We start from the raw sequence: 13,998 nt of genomic DNA, 5'->3' as shown, positions 1-13,998 counted from the left end.
AGAATAGAATAGAAATATAGAATAGAAGAATAGAAGAGAAGAGAAGAGAAGAGGAATATAGAATAGGAATATAGAATGGGAAAATACAACAGAACAGCAGTGAACAGCACAGAACAGAACATAATAGAATAGAAAATATGGAATGGAATAGCATTGCATAGCATAGAACAGAACAGAACAGAATAGAATAGAATAGAATAGAATAGAAAATATGGAATGGAACGGAACAGAATAGAATTCTTTATTGGCCAAGTGTGATTGGACACACAAGGGATTTGTCAGTGTGCATAAAGGAAAAATATATACAGTATTTGTCAATAATCATGAAGGACAACACTTAATTATGTTGCATGCAGCGTGTAAGAGACATAAGCCCGGATTCACACGATATGCTTCGGATCCTTTATCTCCTTGGGGAGAACTCCGGAGCTAAAGGTGGCTTAAAGTGGGACCATCAGTGGTAAAGCACGGGGTAGCTTAGCTTAGCAAAACCTGGGTCGTAGGATGGCAAATACACTGCTCAAAAAAATAAAGGGAACACTCAAAGAACACCCCCTAGAGCTGAATGGATGGAATCTTCTCATTGAATACTTTGTTCTGTACAAAGTTGAATGTGCACAACAGCAGGTGAACTTGATTGTCAATCAGTGTTGCCTCCTAAGTGGACAGTTTGATTTCACAGAAGTTTGATTTACTTGGAGTTATATTGTACGGTTTAAGTGTTCCTTTTATTATTATTATTTTGAGCAGTATATTTTGCTCTGCAGAGGGAAGGAAGATAGGACCCCGGTTGTTGTTTTTATTGAAGGGCCCATTTCTTTTAAAGAGGGGAGGGGCCGTGGTTTGTTATTCCCATTGTGCAGGACCCACGAACAAACATAACCGATTTGCGTGCGTGTGTGTGGGCTTTGGAGACACACGGATGGGTCCATAAACGGCATCTTGTAACTCCCCGGCATTCACTGCCCACAAAGTCCAGTTTCAGACCTTGTGACCTGGCAAAACTGCTTAGCGGGTGTTCGTGTGTTGCCGGCTCTGTTGTTATAGACCCCTTTCCCTTCCTCCAGCTTTTTAAAAAAAATACATTTGATCTCAGCTTTTGCGGTTATTTAAGCGTCCATGGATCTGCCCACGTAAAAATCCGCTGGTTTGAATAAACCGCGATTTAATTCATTCATTTAGCCCAGTGTTTTGGGGCTAACGCTGTCACAAATCGAAGCAGTCGTCGCAAACTTCAGATATTTATTTATTTCTTATTTTGACTTCTAAGCAGCCCAATCCCACTGGGACTTCAGGGCGGCTTACAACAAAATAAAATAAAATAAAATTTATTTTAATACACTTCTTAAAAGTGCGGAGTGACTTAAGAAGTCTTGGTTGTTGGGTTTTTTTTAATGCGTTCAACTGAATAAGAAGCAAGGGGAGATGGTGAATTTAAGAGATCCCTTCTTAGCCAGGAAAGCTTTTGACCTTTAGGCCATTCAACCAGGAGACTGTGAGTTCTAGTCCCGCCTTAGCCAGTGCAAGCCACTTGAGTGTCTTCGAACCAATCATTCTCTCTCGGCGCAGCTTACGTCGCAAGGGTGTTCTTGGGACAAAGTAGGAAGAAGGTGTGGTGGAGATATATATATTTATATACTCAAATTCAGCAAAAACATGTGACATATATACATGCATGCATGCATGCATACATACATACATACATACATACATACATACATACATACATATGTATACAGTATACTGATTCGACACAAAAATATGTAACCCTTCCCTGGTGCAGAGCTGAAGGGATTGGATACTGTAACCTAGAGGATAATTCTCTACCTTACAAGGCAAAGGTTGCAGGTTCAAGTCCCAGGGGGTATGGCTAGCTGATGAGGCCAAAATAAGGTCGAAATAGATCTATCCTAGTCTCCCTTAATTTTCAAATTCAGCAAAAACAACAACAAACAACAAACAAACATGTGACACACACACACACACACATATATATATGTCACATGTTTAAGCTGAATTTGAAAATTAAGGGAGACTAGGATAGATCTATTTCGGCCTTATTTTGGCCTCATCAGCTAGCCATACCCACTGGGACTTGAACCTGCAACCTTTGCCTTGTAAGGCAGAGAATTATCCTTTAGGCTACAGTATCCAATCCCTTCAGCTCTGTACCAGGGAAGGGTTACATTTTGTGTCGAATCACATATATATATATTTCGGCCTTATTCTGGCCTCATCAGCTAGCCATACCCTCACTGGGACGAACTTGCAACTTTGGCCTTGTAAGGCAGAGAATTTACCTCTAGGCTACAGTATCCAATCCCTTCAGATATATATATATATATATATATATATATATATATATATATATATATATATATATATATATATATATATATATATATACACATACATACATACATATATATATATATATATATACACACACACATACACACCACCTTATTTGTAAAAAAAATATTAATAATAATATTAATAGAGATTCTTAATATTCTCTAGATTCTTAATTAATTAACTGGATTCAAGATAATTTATACTGTGTATTATATGTTGTGAGCCGCCCCAGTCCTCGGAGAGGGGCGGCATAGAAATCCAATAAATAAATAAATAAATAATAAAAGATACACACAATTAGTTTCTTTCCCGGTTTACACACCCAGAAGAGATGAAATGGGAAGCAATGACACCATCATTCAGACAGACAAATACACACACACACAAGCAACGCGTGTAAAATAACATTGTGGGTCCATTTGAGAGCTGCAGGTCAAAGGAAGGGGCCTCGCCTCGGCGGCTGACCCAGGCCTTGGAAAAACCAAAATATTTCTCTGAACTGGAGAATAGCAGAGAAGCCCGCAGGCTTTGGAGCTAAATATTTGTCCCAAATATTTGCGATGGAGGTCGAGAGGCTGTAGCTATCAAGTGAAGTAAAAATATCCTGCGAATTAGGCGCCCGGAAAAAAGAAGACCCCTCCCGTAACCGAGCGCAGAATGGCGGTGGGGATTTTTTTTTTGGAAGAATGGAGGGTGGAAAGGGAAAATAAACAACAGGGCTTCGCCTGAATTTTATCCTCTTCTTTCTAGATACTAATGTCCCCTAGATACTAATGTCCCCACGGGCTCAGGAAAAAAATCCCATTCCCCTTTCTCTGTCTCTCTCTCTCTCTCTGTCTCTCTCTCTCTCTCTCTCACACACACACACAAAACAGAGACATACTAATACACACACACACCTCTACTATATGTCTATCTGTCTATTCTAATTCATCTGTCTATATGTTTGCCTCTCTGCCTGCCTGTCTATCATCTATCACTCTCTCTCTCATGTATGTATGTATGTATGTATGTATGTACCTACCTACCTACCTACCTATCTATCTATCTATCTATCTTTTTTATATATATGTTTTAAATTAATTTTAAATGTTAAAACATACAAACTACATACATACAACATAAAAACAGTGTCCCGTGAAGGTGCACCCATCACCTGACAACATACTGGTGGGGTCTATCTATCTATCTATCTTCTCTCTCTCTCTCTGTACCTACCTACCTACCGACCGACCGACCGACCTACCTACCTACCTACCTACCTACCTATCTATCTATCTATCTATCTATCTATCATCTATATCTATTACCTCTCTCTTTCTTTTTATACCTATCTGTCTGTCTGTCTGTCTTTCTATCCATCCATCTATTCATCCATCTAGCCATCTATCGTCTATCTCCCTACTTAATCAATCTCTCTTTCTCCCTCCCTCCCCCCTCTCACGCCTTCATTATTTTTACCAATATTTATTTATTTTATTATTTATTAGATTTGTATGCCGCCCCTCTCCGTAGACTCTTATAACTCTTATCTATCTTCCTATATCTGTCTATCTATTCTAATTACTGTGCACACTATTAAAAAGTAATCATAAAAGTTGACACAGACTTAATGGGCACATAATCAACAGCAAAAAATAAACATTAAAAGCCATCGCCCTGATTCTCTCGCAAACAGCGGCGGTCTCAGAAAGCTTCGATCGCGGGGAGGGAAGAGAATTATGGCGTCAACTCCGTCGATGTGGAATCGCGGAGCCTTTGCAAGCCCAAAGCGAACTCGCTGGCTTAGCGGGGTGTTCAAGGACTTTCGAGGGGGGGAAACGGCGGTAGGAAATGATTAGACGGGGTGGAGAGGCGAGAGGAGCCGGAGGAGTGCATGGAAAGACGCTTGGCTCGTTTCCTCGACCCCATCCCACCCCAATGCCTTGTCTTTCAATGGCCTTTGTGGCATTAAAATAAAACGAGATACAGTACTGTATACTGTACTCCCCCTTCTAGAATGAGAATAAATCCCATCGAAATTTTTCCGGAGTTTCGCCTTTCAGGGAAGGCGTTTCGCTCCGGATTTCCAAGGTTCCGATGGACCCCGTTATAGATGGCCCGGAGTTTAACCGCAGAGGGGGGGGGCGCTGGGGGGGGCGAGGGGGGTGAATAACGCCTTCGGAATAAGGCTTCTTCCCCTGAACCGGTTCAGACCCAACTCGCTCCATCTCTAGCTTCGGTCCAACCGGGCAGAGTGAAGAGTGGGGCGCCTTGGAGATCAGGACAAGGCCAGGGTGAAGGGGGTGCGAGATAGGCGGCCTCCCAGCCCCCCGCCCCGTTCCTACTTCTTGGTGGTTGAAGACAAATTCCTCCAGCAGGAAGGGAGAACGGGAGAACAGGAGCTAAACAGATTGTCAATAACCCTTAATATAATATTGTATCTCTATCTCTATTACATCTATCTATCTATCTATCTATCTATCTATCTATCTATCTATCTATCTATCTATCTATCTATCTATCTATCTATCTACCTACCTACCTACCTACCTACCTACCTTCGGGGCTTGAGCGGCAGGCATATATATATAGAGAGAGGCAGGCAGGCAGGCAAACATAGATTTATATATGATAGACAGATGGACAGGTAGACATAGATAGATAGATAGATAGATAGATAGATAGATAGATAGATAGATAGATAGATAGATGGTAGGTAGGTAGATATAGACATGGATGGAGAGGGGGGATATAGCTATATGGAAAGGCTACTGCCCGGACGGTGTTTGTGTGTGTGTGTGTGAGAGAGAGAAATAGAGAGGGGGGGGGGGACGCTGAGGGGTAGCGAAAATGGAGCTCCACCCCACAGCACCCAATTTGCACTGGAAGGTGTTGAAAGAAAATGCAGGGTTTTCTGCATAAGCCACGCGCACAGTGTGGTAGTAAAAATTCCGGTAGCCCTTCACTGCCCCCCCTTCTTTTCGCCCGAACTCTTCCCGAATGGGGGAAGTTTGTTACCTGGGGAGGTGGCTACCCTCCCTTCCCCCTCCGTCTTATCTCAGAGGAAGGCAGGCAGGAAAGCGAAAACCAAATCAGAACCGGTTTGGCAGCGGCCTCGGGGACACCCGGCGCGGCAGCCCCGCAGCCAAGCCGGGAGAAAGAGAGGCGAACGAGGTCTGGAGTGGCGGCGGCGACGGTGGTGGAGGTTGGGGGGGGGAGATAAGCCTCGCCCGGCGGCGGCTGCGAGCGCATTGTTGGCTTGCCTCCCCGCCCGCTCCCCCTCCAGGCTGGGGAGGCCGAGAGGAAGGCGAGGCGAGGGGTGGAAAAGCACCGCGCTAGTGCTCAGAGGCAAGGCGACCAGCCAAGAGCCGCGGAGTTGTGCGCTCCCTGGAAGAGTGCAAAAAGCGCGTCGCCGCGCCCTCCTCCTTCCCCGCCGGGAACGCGCACTGCGACCAGGAGGGGGCGTACAAAAAACTCCAAGGCCGGGCGGAGAAAGGGAGCAGTAAGTAACAGCGCGCAAAGTCAACCCAGACTTGGCTGCGCGCACGGACCGACTCGGCTCCCCTCCCGGGCGAAGAAGGGCGTCCCGCTGGACGTTCGCTGCCAAGCGTTGGCTTCTTAAGGGGGCGGGGGAAAGGGGGAGGCAAAGGAGGTGGGGGTGGAGGAGGGGGAGGGAGCGCGCCCGTGGGACGTGCGCGCTCCAGGCTCCGAACTTGGCCGACCGCAAAAAAAAAAAAAGTTGGCCGGCGGTGCGCAAAAAGAGACAGAGTCGCCAAGGGACTCGCCCCAGGCCCGCTTCCTCGCGCGTTCCAGGCGCGCACGCGGCTGGCCGGCCGGCGGAGTGGCCGGCCGGCGGGTTCGGGGGGCTATAAGTGGAGGCGGGCCGCGACGGGGCGGCCCAGAGCCCGGCGGGAGGGAGGGAGGGAAGGCAGGCGGGCAGGCGAGGGAGCCAGGCCGGCCGGTGGCGCTTGGGTGCCCTCTCCGCCCTCCTTCTCCTCCTCCTCTTCCTCCTCCTCCTCTTCCTCCTCCTCCTCTGCTAACACGCTCTTTCTTTCTTTCTCCCTCTCTCCCTCTGGCTCTTCCTCGCTCCCCGCCTGGAATGATCTCAGCCGTCTCCAGCCCGTGGCTCACGCAGCTCTCCCATTTTTGCGATGTTGCAGCTTTCACCGCCAACAGCCTGAGCAGCCTCAACTCGGCCGCGGCCGCCGCGGCGGGCTACCCGCACCTCTCGCCCTCCCCAGCCGGAGAGACCTTCGGCCAGCATGAGCCGCCGCACTACGAAGCCTGCTCGGTCCAGCCGCCTCCGCCTCACCACCCGGCGGCCCAGCAGCAACAACACCACCACCAACCGCCGCACCACCACCACGGCCAGGCGCAACAGCACGGCGGCTACTCCTTCGCGGCCGGAGCGGCGGGCAGCAACAACAACCCGCCGTCCGCGGTGGGCTCCGAGGCTCCCGAAGGCGGCGGGAGCGGCGGAGGCGGTGGAGGAGGAGGAGGAGGAGGCGGTGGAGGAGGAGGAAGCGGCGGTTCGGGCTCCGGCTCTGGGGGATCGGGCCCGGCCTCGACCAAGGCTCCGGTCAAGAAGAACCCCAAAGTGGCCAACGTCAGCGTCCAGTTGGAGATGAAAGCGCTGTGGGACGAATTCAACCAACTGGGCACCGAGATGATTGTCACCAAGGCCGGCAGGTTAGAAAGCAAACGCGTGGCGTGGGTTGCGGGTGTTTAACCCCCCCCCCGGGGGGGGGCTCTACTTCCCTGGCGTTTGGAGCGGAGGAGGGGGAGGCGACTCGGGTTCCTGCGCGTTCCCCAGGCCTCGGCGCGCCGCCTGTGCGCCAAAAGAGATCGTTTTGGGGTGGCCTTCCTTGCGCCCCCGCCTCCGCTCTCTTGCGAGCGAGGACTCGGGCCGACTTGGCGCGTCTTTCCCAGAAATTGGGGTGGGGGCCTGCAGGGGGGGCGCCAGTAATTTGCTGCGGGATAACGCAGGGGACGGGTTGGGTTCGGAGGGGCGGGCGTTTTGGATGCCAAACGCTGGTGGAGTTTGTCTTACTGTTTAATTCTCGGGTGCATTTGCTCCGAACGAAGTGGGGGCGACGTCCAGCCAGCCGTCCCTTGTAGAATGCATGGAAACACACACACACTTAGAGAGAGTGTGTGGGGTAGAGGGAGGGAGGGAGAAAGAGACAGAGAGAGAGACACACACAGAGAGAAAGAGAACGCGAGACAGAGAGAAAGAGACAGACAGAGAGAGGGGGACAGACAGAGAGAGACAGAGAAACACAGAGAGAGAGAGGGAGGGAAAGAGACAGGGAGAGAAAGAGAACGAGAGACAGGCAGACACACAGAGAGGGAGAACGAGAGCGAGAGAGAGAGACATACACACAGAGAGAAAGACAGACCGAGACAGACACAGAGAGGGAGAGAGGGAAAGAGACAGAGAGAGGGGGGAAGAGAAGGAGAGAAACAGAGAGACTGAGAGAGAGAGAGAGAGAGAGAGATTTTATTAATGCAAGAAACGTTGAAAAAGTTACCTTATTCCCGATTCCGCATGTTTTCCTACCTCCTTTAGGCCTCTCCTATTTTAGCTTCAATTATTTCCCTCCGGCTCAGCATATGCCCGTCAGTTTTTCTGTTCCTAAAAACACTTTTTTTGTTGTTTTTCTTAAACTCGGTCGGCTCTCAGAGTGGGTACAGGCTGGGGCAAAAATCACCTTTCGGGGACACACCCACACCCACACGATGGAAGGCTGGTCTGCGTAGTTTTGCAGGAAATGAAAAAGGCAATCGAAGTCCCGGTCGGTGATCAGAAGAGGAATACTGTCTGTAATTAGCTGCGTTAGCTCGGGGCGATAAGTGAGCCATTCAGTACTAAGGGTAGGGGCAATATCTGCGGAACTTCGGGTTCCTTAGCGTGCAGGTCGCCCTTCGCCTTCCCTCTGGCAGGGGATGGTAGGAGTCGTCTCTGACAGGAGGGTCGGCCTTGGGAAAAGGTGTTTTTTCAAACCCAACGGTGCAAATTTTCACGCGTGGTTTATTCTGCGAGGGAGGGAAGGGGTTGGAATCGAAGCTGTCTTGGATTGAATTGCTTTGAAGTTCAAGGGGGCTCAGGATTTTAGACTCGGTTTCCCTTCCTTCCTTCTTTCCTTCCTTTTTTCTCCCTTCCTTTCCTTTCTCCCTTCCTTCCTTTTTTCCTTCCTGCTTTCCTCTTTTTTCCTTCATTCCTTCGTTTCTTTCTCTTTCTTTTCCTTTTTTCCTTCTTTTCCTTCCTTCCTTCCTCTTTTTTCCTTCATTCTTTCCTTCGTTCCTTTCTCTTTTCCTTCCTTTTTCCTCTTTTTCCTTCGTTCCTTCCTTCGTTCCTTTCTCTTTCTTTTCTTCTCCCTTCCTTTCCTTTCCTTTCCTTGCTTTTCCTTCCTTCCCTCCTTTCTCTTTTCCTTCATTCCTTTCTTCGTTCTCATTCTTTCTTTCCTTTCCTTCCTTCGTTCTTTCTCTTTCTTTCCTTCTTTTCTTCTCCCTTCCTTTCCTTCCCTTCCTTCCTTTCTCCCTTCCTTTCTTCTTTTCCTTCCTCCCTTCTTTTCCTTTTCTCTTTCCCTTTCCTTTACTCACTCCCTCCCTCCCTCCTTCGGATCGAACTTCATTTGAAAGCAATGGAATTGTTTCCCAACTGGTTTGGGCCATGCAAAGCTCCCTGGCAGGATCGTTCCCGTATTTATCCAAAAGAAAAACGAGTGCGGGGAGGTGGAGGAGGCGGCAATTTTTTATTTTTTTTTAAAGGGCAACATTAAGAATGAAATCCGGGGCGGGGAAGAAGGGGGGGGGCGTTAAAGAAACCAACAAGCCACCGATTCCGTGACTCACTCACGCTTTTTGTTCCGGCCTCTTTGCAAAACTTTTCCTGTCCTTCCCGGAGACGCTTTTACAAGCCGCCTTCAAGCCCTCCAATTGGGGAGGGGGATCCAAAGCACCAGGCCCCCTTAGCACCGGTCGCTATAATATAATATAATAAATATCCTTTCCTTGCCGCCACCGCTCGCCCGCGCGCAAGAGGAAAGGTCGCCGTGGTTAGGAACGGCCGCTGCTGGGGTCGAAGGAAGCAGGGAAGAACTTAAAAGAAAATGCCCCCCACTCCCAACATTTCGCGAAATTGATATATTTTTAATTTAATTTAATTTTTTTTAATTTAATTTAATTTATATGCCTGCCGCTCAAGCCCCGAAGGCCTCTGGGCCGATGCAATAAATAGTGTCGGAAACCTGACATTGCCTATAACTTACGTTTGTGCGTACTTGTGTACGAAAACGTGCGTATGTGTGTGTAGACGTATGTATACATTTGTAAAACAAGTATGTGCTGTTATAAATCTATGAAAGTGCGTGCGTGCGCGCGCATGTATGCAAGTGTGTACTGGTGTGTGTGTGTTATACTTACACAACCGCGCGCGTAAAAACACACGAGGTCGCACCGTGTTTAAAATGTTTGCGTGTATGTATATTTATATGCATATGCATTATTATTATTATTATTATTATCATCATCATCATCATCATCATTGCTGTTGTTTTGTTGTTCTTGTTCTTGTTCTTGTTCTTCTTATTGTTCTTATTATTATCATCATCATCATCATTGCTGTTGTTTTGTTGTTGTTCTTGTTCTTATTATTATCATCATCATCATTGCTGTTGTTTTGTTGTTCTTGTTCTTATTATTATTATTAATAATAATAATAATAATAACAACAATAATTTTTATTTATTTTTATTTATTTATTAGATTTGTATGCCGGCCTTCTCCGAAGACTGGGGTGGCTCACATATATTATACACACACACACACACACAAAATTTAAAACATGGTGCCTCCTCGTGTGAATGTGTGTGCATATGTATGCATGTACCGTATGCTTTTATGCACACACACACAATATGCGTACGTAAAACCCACACACCGAGGACACACCGTGTTTTAAATTGTGTGTGTTTGTGTATAATATACACACACCTATCGGTATGAATGTGTGTGTATGTATGTATGTATGTACCGGTAGGTATGTGTATATTATACACACACACTCAGAGAGAGAGAGAGAAATTTACAACACGGTGTGTCCTGGTGTGGGTTTTACGTGCGCGTGGTGTGTTTGTGTGTATGTGTGGGTATAAAAGCATGCATACATACCTTTGGGTGTGTGTACATTTTAAATGGCGTGCGTATATGTATGAAAGCATGCCGATGTAGATAAATTTTAAAGGATAGGCGAATGCAGAATTGCACCCTCTCATATACCCGCACAACATTATTCATTATTTCCCTCCCCCATCCAAAAAAATATTGGTATTTGGATTGTGCACAGTCTCCGTTTATGTTTCCCCCCTTAAAACGTTTTGCTCTTTTAATGCTTTCTAGTATCCCAACGCTCCCCGTTAGGAAAAACAACCGCTTTGAGGATTTATTAAAAACGAGATGAATGAAAACCGAGAAGGAAGCTTTGGTGAACGGGTGGGAAATATACCGCTGGCCCTCAAATGCCAATCTTAGGCATAGAAACATAGGCGATTGAAAAAGACCTCGTGGTCCATATGGTCTGCCCTTATACTGTTTCCTGTATTTTATCTTAGGATGGATCTATGTTGATCCCAGGCATGTTTAAATTCAGTGACTGTGGATTGACCAACTCCGTCTGCTGGAAGTTTGTGCCAAGCATCTACTACTCTTTCAGACAAATAATATTTTCTCACATTACTTCTAATCTTTCCCCCAACTAATCTCAGATTGTGCCCCCTTCACTTTCCTATTGAAAACACTTCCCTCCTGAACCTGATTTAACCCATTAACATATTTAAATGTTTCGATCGTGTCCCCCCTTTCCCTTCTCTCCTCCAGACTATACAGATTGAGTTCATGAAGTCTTTCCTGATAAATTTGATGCTTAAGACCTTCCACCATTTTTGTAGCTCGTCTTTGAACCCATTCAACTTTTATCAATATCTTTTTGTAGGTGGGGTCTCCAGAACGAGACACAGCTTATTGAAAGCAATGTGTTGAAAGCAATCACGGCTTTGGTAAAAAGGGCGTAAAATATATTGCGAGCGTTCAAAAATGCAAGTGAAAATCCAGGCGCGCTTTCCTAATTGGAGGCAACCTCTTTTGCAATCAACCTCTTTAGAGAATCGGCCTGGAAGCCTTTTAAAAGCTGGGGGAGAAAGCGCCTAAAAATTTGCTCAGAAAACGCCTGTTTAAAAAAAACAAACCCAAAACGAAACGAAACGAGACTGAGTTGAAACCAAACCCGATCTTGTACCAGTGACAAATCCCTTATGTGTCCCATCGCGTTTGACCAATAAAGACTTCTATTCGATTCCGTTGCTATGCAAACTTGGCTCTGGGGGGCGGCGGTGGGGGAAATAAAAATAAATTTAAAATACACACACACCCCGCGCGCTCTCTTCTTCTTTCTGTCTTCATGTTTTTATTTCCCCTTCGCTTTAAGGAGGAAAAAATCATATAAATCTAGAATTAAAATGGAGATCCGGGGCGACCCTTTAACGCGTAATAATGGCTTGTGACCGCACGTGTACTAAAATTAAGCGGAATATATGTGTAGCTCGGGATTGAAACGAAGGCTCCTTGGTTGTTTTCCTGCAGACGTTTCGTGACCCCAAACTACGGTAGGTTTGGGCAATGCAGCGTGGGCACCTCGACTTATTTGTGTTGTTGAAAAAGGAAGGGTTGCGAAGCGCGCTGTGGAGATTTTTTTTGAGGAATTTTATTCGTTGGTCTCGGTTAAAAAGGAAGGGAAAATAGAATATTGCCGTGGAGCTTAACGCTTTGCTATACAGTATATCAGCTTTTCTGAATGTAGCTTTCTAGGCGATTTAACGGTCGAGGTCTGCCAGTAATGGAAGCCCCAGATCAGAGAAATTTTATTTTATTTATTTTATTTATTTTATTTATTTTATTTATTTTATTTATTTTATTTATTTTATTTATTTTATTTATTTTATTTATTTTATTCTTTTATTTTATTTTATTTATTTTATTTATTTTATTTATTTTATTTTATTTTATTTTATTTTATTTTATTTTATTTTATTTATTTTATTTTATTTTATTTTATTATTTTATTCTATTTTATTTATTTTATTTTATTTTATTCTATTCTTTTATTTTATGCCTAAGAGATGCATCCAGATAAATTCTACATTTTTGCTTACATGGGGGGCGTGTGTGTGTGTCTTCCTGGGATTTTTTTAAAAAGGGGGGTTCACTACTATTATTCACACAGAAACCTCAAAAGTAAACCTTTGCTGCATGGATTTAAGAAGGGATTAAATAGGTTTTCTGGAATAAGCCAGAGTTGAGTTGGAGAGATGCACCCAGTCATAAACTAAAGTTTGTAAACAATAAGGATTTGGATTACCCAACATGCAAAGTCAAAGCCCCCTCCCAGGGTTACAATTTCCCAATTTCTGACTCTAGCAATACCACGGAGCTTCCCTAGAGGGCGGCAGAGACCGGACCCATTGGATCCGTCCTGCTGCCCTCTAGAGGATACTCTGATTTTTGAAGTCAAGATTGCGGTGGTAAGCAATAATTTTTTTTCTCCTGGCTGGATGACACTAGCCACACTAGTTGAAGCCAACTCAATTTATTGAATTTCTACAAAAGCCCTTTCAAAGACCCCCCCTCCCAATTATTATTTTTTTAAAATCCCGCCGGAAAAGGGTCGTTTTCTCGCAAGGAGGGGCGGTCCGTTTATTTATTCTATTTCTATTTCACCTTTCTTTTAAATCGTCTGCCTCCCTCGGAGGCTTTTGCACTGGGAAGGAGCTTCAAACGCTCTTTTGGGGAGGGAGGGAAGTTTTCCAAGACACCCGTCCCCCGCGCGGGTGTTTTTCAGGGGGTGTTGCATTTGTAAGGTCGATTTCAACCGGATTGCGTGGTTTGGGCTTTCGTCAAGGGTATGTGCCTGATTTTATGGCCCCCACACCCTGGCAAAGCAGTATATGGATACAATTCTTTAAACAGGCACACACACACACTCTCTCTCTCTCTCTATATATATATATATATATATTTATTTATTTATATATAAATAGAAAGATATATATATATATATATATATATATATAGATAGATAGATAGATAGATAGATAGATAGATAGATAGATAGATAGATATAGATATAGATATAGATATAGATATAGATATAGATATAGATATAGATAGATATAGATATATAGATAGATTGATTGATATAGATTGATAGATTGATAGATTGATAGATAGAGATAGAAAGATAGATAGATAGACAGATGATAGATAGATAGATGATAGATAGATGATAGATAGATGATAGATGGATGGATGGATGGATGGATGGATAGATAGATAGATAGATAGATAGATAGATAGATAGATAGATAGATAGATAGATAGATAGATAGATAGATAGATAGATAGATAGATAATGGGTGTCTCCTCGTGAGCTCATAAATCGGTTTTTCTCGTGGACGAGAGAAAAACGAAAAAATGGGGGGGGGGAACCCCCACACCACACAACAGAATCAAACTCCAAACTCGGCCACCCGCGTCAAGGCGAGACTTAAGGGAAGCTGCGAAGGAATGGAAACAAATTCGGATCGTTTTCGCTCCCGGCTTGGAAGG

The 13,998-nt window shown here is 45.1% G+C and overlaps 1 protein-coding gene across 1 annotated transcript in view; it reads left to right on the top strand.

Moving 5' to 3' along the window:
* Window positions 1–6,287: 6,287 nt before the first annotated feature.
* TBX1 (T-box transcription factor 1) overlaps window positions 6,288–13,998 on the top strand; it is a 46,909-nt gene continuing 39,198 nt past the window's right edge. Inside the window, exon 1 of the mRNA XM_070762734.1 lies at window positions 6,288–7,026. Coding sequence (XP_070618835.1) covers window positions 6,437–7,026 — 590 coding nt within the window. The 5' untranslated portion in view covers window positions 6,288–6,436. The remainder of the gene's footprint in view (window positions 7,027–13,998) is intronic.

This window comes from Erythrolamprus reginae, chromosome 10 (genome assembly GCF_031021105.1).
Source record: "Erythrolamprus reginae isolate rEryReg1 chromosome 10, rEryReg1.hap1, whole genome shotgun sequence".
Lineage (NCBI taxonomy): Eukaryota > Metazoa > Chordata > Lepidosauria > Squamata > Dipsadidae > Erythrolamprus > Erythrolamprus reginae.
Note: the sequence above shows the minus strand (reverse complement) of the source record. Positions and strands in the feature narration are given on the sequence as shown.